This window comes from Poecilia reticulata, unplaced genomic scaffold, assembly GCF_000633615.1.
Source record: "Poecilia reticulata strain Guanapo unplaced genomic scaffold, Guppy_female_1.0+MT scaffold_125, whole genome shotgun sequence".
NCBI lineage: Eukaryota > Metazoa > Chordata > Actinopteri > Cyprinodontiformes > Poeciliidae > Poecilia > Poecilia reticulata.
Genome location: NW_007615013.1, coordinates 842,833 through 848,898, shown reverse-complemented (window position 1 = coordinate 848,898; position 6,066 = coordinate 842,833). Strand labels below are relative to the sequence as shown.

The 6,066-nt window shown below is 42.8% G+C and overlaps 2 protein-coding genes across 2 annotated transcripts in view; one reads left to right on the top strand and one right to left on the bottom strand.

The window, feature by feature from the left end:
• Positions 1-4,420, bottom strand: part of itih5 (inter-alpha-trypsin inhibitor heavy chain 5) — a 14,411-nt gene extending 9,991 nt beyond the window's left edge. Inside the window, exons 1-4 of the mRNA XM_008401630.2 lie at positions 3,915-4,420; positions 3,798-3,842; positions 903-1,066; positions 300-401 (exon numbers count right to left, since the gene is read on the bottom strand). Of these exons, the coding sequence (XP_008399852.1) occupies positions 300-401; positions 903-1,066; positions 3,798-3,842; positions 3,915-4,013 (410 nt within the window). The 5' untranslated portion in view covers positions 4,014-4,420. The remainder of the gene's footprint in view (positions 1-299; positions 402-902; positions 1,067-3,797; positions 3,843-3,914) is intronic.
• Positions 4,421-5,266: 846 nt separating this feature from the next.
• itih2 (inter-alpha-trypsin inhibitor heavy chain 2) overlaps positions 5,267-6,066 on the top strand; it is an 18,513-nt gene continuing 17,713 nt past the window's right edge. The window contains exon 1 of the mRNA XM_008401628.2: positions 5,267-5,362. Coding sequence (XP_008399850.1) covers positions 5,267-5,362 — 96 coding nt within the window. The remainder of the gene's footprint in view (positions 5,363-6,066) is intronic.

The following is a 6,066-nucleotide window of genomic DNA, read 5'->3' as shown; positions in this document are numbered from 1 at the left end:
AGATGTTACTGGTTCTGGTTTAGGTGTTACTGGTTCTGGTTTAAGTGTTACTGGTTCTGGTTTAGATGTTACTGGTTCTGGTTACTGGTTCCAACATGGACCTTCTGCCATGTTGGACTCGAAGCTCCTCTGGATGTTTGGGTCAAAGCAAAGCCAGAAACATTTGGAGGATCTTTTTTCTCTGCAGCATATTTAAACAAACCTCTGTCTGTTTCCATGGAAATTACATGATGTCATTTTCTCCAGCTGGGGTCAGAGGTCGCCACACACACTCTCTCTCTCTCTAAGGGTTTTCCTACCTTGTGTCACTCGACTCTCGGTTCCTGGCTCTGCCGTTCCTCGGTTTGGCCGCCTTTTCCTTCGGCCTGACTTCGCTCTGGTAGACACGCCCTCCGATAATCCTGGTTCAAGGAGGTCAAAGGTCAAGCCTTAGAGCACCACACAATTCAGCACTACTATTGTCAGAGCTCAACTGGGTTTTTCTTCAACAAAGGAGCCAGAAAATGCTGTCAGTACGTATTCAGAGGTTTCCTGCACACGAATGGACAGATCTGCGCTTGTCTCAACTGTTAGGAAAATGTTCAACTTTCTGCCTGAAATCTCCATGGCAACGGAGACGGGAGGGCCGACTGCAGCCACCAGATTCAGATAAACCGGTTCCTGATCTGGATTCAGGTTTAGTTCAGATGGTAAATCTAGACGATCCCAAAATGGTCTCCATTAAAATGAACTGAACTGTAAACGAAAAAGAAATAAAACTGTTTATAAAGAAATAAGAAAAACCATCCATCCATCCATCCATCCATCCATCCATCCACCCCCCCTCCCCCAGGTAATGTTGGGATCTTATGGTGTCAGGTTTTCAGTCTGGATCGGCTCCAGGTGAGGCTGCAGCTCCTTACATGGTGAAGTTGGAGACGTATGCCGCAGCCGGGATCTGGATCTGGAAGACGGCTTCAGCTGCAGCGCTGTGTCGGTTCAGCATGGAGCAGAACACCGCCGTGAAGGCGTAGCGCGAGATGACGCTGGTCTTGATGGACAGTTCCTGGATGTGAGGTTTGTTCTCCTGACAGACAAAAGTGACAACAAAATGTGGCAAAATTAGGAAAATGTGACAAAATTAGGAAAAATGTGAAAAAAATGTGGCAACGCCCAAATCCAGAACCAAAGTCACAAAGTTTTTGTTTCATTCATTTGTTGGGATTTTATGTCACAGCAGCAGAAAGAAGTGAAGGAACTGATTTATGGTTTCTGTCATTTTTACTTAAATAATCTGAAAAGTGTGGAGTGTATGTGTAGTCAAAACATTACTGACTGGATCTCCTCCAGAGAACATCTGACATCAGTTTCAAATCTAGCACTGATTCTCAGTGGGATTCAGGTCTAGACTTTGACTAGGCCATTCTAACCACTGAATCTGCTGCATGTTCAGGGTAGAAGGTGAACTTTGACCCCATTCTCTGGACTTCTGCAGGTTTTCCTCCTGATTTTAGCTCCATGCGTCTGCTTCTCTGTACCCAGTGGTGGAGAAAGTACTCAGAACATGTACATCAGTAAAAGTACAAATACACAGACATAAATGTACTCTAGTAAAAGTAAAAGTACCACATTAAGACTTACTTGAGTAAAAGTTAAAGAAATGCATCATAATTTTAGGGATGGAAACATCTTGTCTCCTGTCCTAACATAGCATGAACTTCACTTTTTTGCCATTAGTGGCTTTTATTTTGAAAGACAACCAACAGAAAGGTGGGGGAGGACATGCAACCAAGGAGCCACATAGCAGAGTTGTAGTCTAGACCACTGAACCCAAGACCAAGACCAGCGCCCCGCGCTACAGGACACAATAAAATTAAGTGCACCTATCAAAATGGCTTCTCAAATTGATCTGGAAGATCCACATTCCCATAAAAAACTAGATATTAAATATTGAAATAAATTTAACCAGTATCAATCCAAACTCTTCTTCATTCTGTTTTGCTTTCATCTCTGTTAAACAATCCACAGAGTTCTCCTGCCATCCCTAAAAAAAAACGCCCTGGGCGGCTGCCCATATTGCGCATGTCAGAAACCACAACTGTCTGCACCATTAAACATATTAATTAAGGCTAAACATTAACGGTAAACAACGCTGAACTATGAACACTGTCCAAGGTGCAAGAAGTAACCAGGCAGGAGGAGGTGACGGTTCTCATCCTCCCTCCTGCTGCAACGTCTGCCACCATGACAGGAGATGAAAACAAAGAGCAAGGAGCATGCTCTGTGTTCTTGTTTTATTTATTCGCCAATTAAATAAATCTATATATTTTTTAATGAAATAAAATAATAGCTACTGCAGTGTATGCAGAACATTACAAGAACAAAGAACGGCTCTCAGTGAGGCTTCAGTCCCATCAACCTTAGTAAAGATCCGTCCAGAAGAATTGGATCGTTCCTGAATGTCGTTGTCCCATATATGCAACACCTCAGTCAAAACCTCCACACAGTAATTCAGCGCATGAGTGACAACTTTTTTTCATCACAGATGCAGCATGTGTCTCTGTACAGCTAGCTTAGCTAGCATCACGTCCACAGATCTTACCTTTCTTTAAGCTTTCCTTCCAAGTGACGCTAAAAGATGGACGAAGTCCCACCGTCTGTGAAAGCGAAGCGCTGCTGATTTTACATGTCGCCATATCTATGATTTATGCAGCTAATATATTACTGACATTAGACAGACATCTTCTCCCGCTCAGAGGAAACCACTGCGCATGTCTGGAGCTCCGCAGCGAGTAAAGGTGGAGCCGATGGGTGACAACAGACACTACGTCACGTTATTGCTGGGATTTTACGGCGCCATCTTAAATCCCTGAACTTCACATTTTAACGGTAAAAAGAGCAACGAGACTTGGATGTAACGAGTAACGCGACACTTTGTAGAAATGTAGTGAAGTAGAAAGTACAGATACTTACTGTAAAATGTAGTGGAGTAAAAGTAGAAAGTCTCCATTATTAAATCTACTTTAGTAAAGTACAGATACACGAAAATTGTACTTAAGTACAGTAACGAAGTACTTGTACTTCGTTACTTCCCACCACTGCCTGTACCACAGCATGATGCTGCCACCACCATGTTTCATGGCTTGTAATTATTTCACTCTAAATGTATCTAGTAAATAAATACAGAGTGACATCATGTGCATTTTTCAATGGATTTATGTTTTAATTTCAAAAGTTATATTTAGATATTTAATGGAATATTAATTTATTTTATAACATATTCACATTTAATTATCTCACTAAGTTTTTTTGCTAGTTTGGTTCTCCATACAGCTCAGGAGTCGCATCATGATGAATCTATGAATCAGCTTTAGACCCCGACTTGGCGCCTCACGGCCCCAGCGGGGTCCCGACCCCCACTTTGGGAACCCGCTCTAAAGAACCTCTGAACTGGAACTGGATTATCCTTCAGGGTATCAGAGGAAAACGCTTTTTTGATTTTTAGCTGTGAAAATGTTTCAGAATAATAAACCATAACATCAGCGGGGAGAGAATAACGGGAGTTTATGGCTCGTCTGGTTTTCCTCCGGATGATTCATCCTCATCAGCTGCAGCAGGAATCTGCAGCGGATCCAACATTACAGAAACTCCTGGCGGATCTCCTGCGCGTCACGCCCAGAGCGCAGAGATCTCTAACTGGGTCACCGATCAGGAGCGGAACATGAAGTTTACTAAACCCAAAACTTTCTGACAGCCTCCTGAACTCTGGCTTGTTTTTCCAGAACAAGCCGCATAAAGACGCGCCGGTGACTTCCTACCTTTAGCAGATTGGTTTTCACCTGCCGCGGGACTCTGCGCGGCTCCTGCAGACACAAACACGCAGAATGAGAAGTTCAACACGGAGCTGCACACTGCGCTGCAGCAGCTCCTCTTACCAGGTCCAGGTCAAAATCTCCCCAGTCTGGATCCGGATCCTCCTGCAGCCGGAAGCCCGGGCTGCAGCTGAGCAGCAGAACCAGCAGCAGCAGCAGCATCTTATCTGCGGGTCAGCCTGTTAGAAGCAGGAATGCGCCATGACTCCCAGTGTTCCCAGTCCGGGTCTGACAGCGCAGAGAGTCTGCAGCGGGAGAAATCCGCCCACCAGGAGGAAGATGAAGCTGCTGCTGGTTTCTGCTCTTCTCCTCCTGATGAAGGAAACATCCAGAAACCCGGAACCTCCTCCAGAAACACCTAAATCTGCGTTTCTCCTCTTTTAAAGACCCGAATCCTCTGAATGGGCCACTTTTCTCCACCAGGGGGCAGAAGATTTAGAAACAAGTTTAAATCTAGTCTGTCTTGACTAGACCCGAACCGACTGGTTCTGGGTCGGTTCGGGTTTGTTCTGGATTTTAAACCCGGATGTTGAATGTTTGGGTCACATTGTTACAGTCTGACCTCCATTTATCAGTTTAGTATTATTTGGTGTTACGTTTATGAATTATTCAGACAATTACTGATGAATTTTATTGAATACCTGAACACTTCCGGATTGTTCTGGTGGTTCTGATCCGTGTTTGATTCTGGTTCCGTGTTGAGATAATCATCCCAAATATTAAACCTGATATAGAAAAAATGATCGATAATAAAATAAGACCCCAGTTTCAAACCCATGTACGCAGGAGTCGCCCCCTGTTGGTAGATGTTGTTTAATGCATGATGCTGTGAGCTGACGTCATATTTCTTATTTGTAAACATACACTCTGGCGCAAATATGTGACTGACAGGTAACTTTTCAGCAGAAACTTGTTTTAACAGATAAATATTTTAATATTTAAGTCCTACTTTCACTGGCAGATTATTTTACTTATGGGAAAATGTCTTGTTATAAGTGAATTAATTATTTATTTAAGCTCCTGGATTTTGCTGAAAAGTTACTTGTAAGTTTATTTGGTCTTATTTTAGGTGTAATAAAATATTTGCATTAAAAGCTAAATAAAAGTCTTTGTTCAGATTTTTTGCAGCGTAGATTTAGATTCTGAATTGAGTTACATGAACCTCTGTCGACATCTTGTGGTCAAAATGAAGCATTACACCTGTGTGTTAGAGAGGGAGCCGTTCGTCCTGCGCCTCCAGGTCAGGGGTCAAAGTTTGCTTCCCCTCTGTGTTCCTACATGCAGCTCAGTAAATATTGACCTGGTTCGAGTCGATGGGATCAGTTTGGTGGATTTTAAGCTCTCAGCTCGCTGCCGTTCCTCACTGCTCTCGTTTTATTCTTTATAGTTTTGTGTAAAAATATGAGCGTGGAACCATGAGGCGTCCGCTGCTGCTCGCTCTGGGGCTGCTGCTCCTTCACCACAGCTGCTGCTTTGAGTTTGTGATAAACGGAGACTGGGAGGACGAGGAGGTGAGGCTGCACAGGAATTTATTATACATTAATTCATGTCAAACAGAGAAGATCAAAATAATGAGCTTATTTTCCTGTTTAAAACCTGGAGACAGTAAGCAGACTGTTAATATATATACATAAACATTTACATGACCTGCCAAATAAAATAACCAGGTTGTTTACAAAACGCAGGAGAGGATGAGACATAAATACTGTTTATTACAATCAGTCCTGTTTATTTAACACATTTCAGCATCACAGCAGATCATAAAAATACAACAAAAAAGTCAAACAAGTGAAGAAACAAACATGAGAGACATCATCAATAATCATTAATATATTGATTAGCGTTTCATTGATTATGGTTCAAATCACCTCCAGCCAGATGTGGTTGGAGGTTTGAACCCAAACAATAAAGTCTAGATTTAAAGAACTCAGGGTTTCAGCTGTTTTTCAGTTTTCTGGAAGTTTGTTCCAGATCTGTGGTCATAGAAGCTGAAAGCTGGTTGGTTCTGGTTCTGATGCAGAGCAGAAAGTGTAGAACTGGGTGATGTAGAGCTGGGTGGTGTAGAACTATGTGGTGTAGAAGTGGGTGATGTAGAACCAGGTGATGTAGAGCTGGGTGATATAGAGCTGGGTGATGTAGATCCAGGTGGTGTAGAACTATGTGGTGTAGAACTGGGTGATGTAGAACCAGGTGATGTAGAGCTGGGTGATATAGA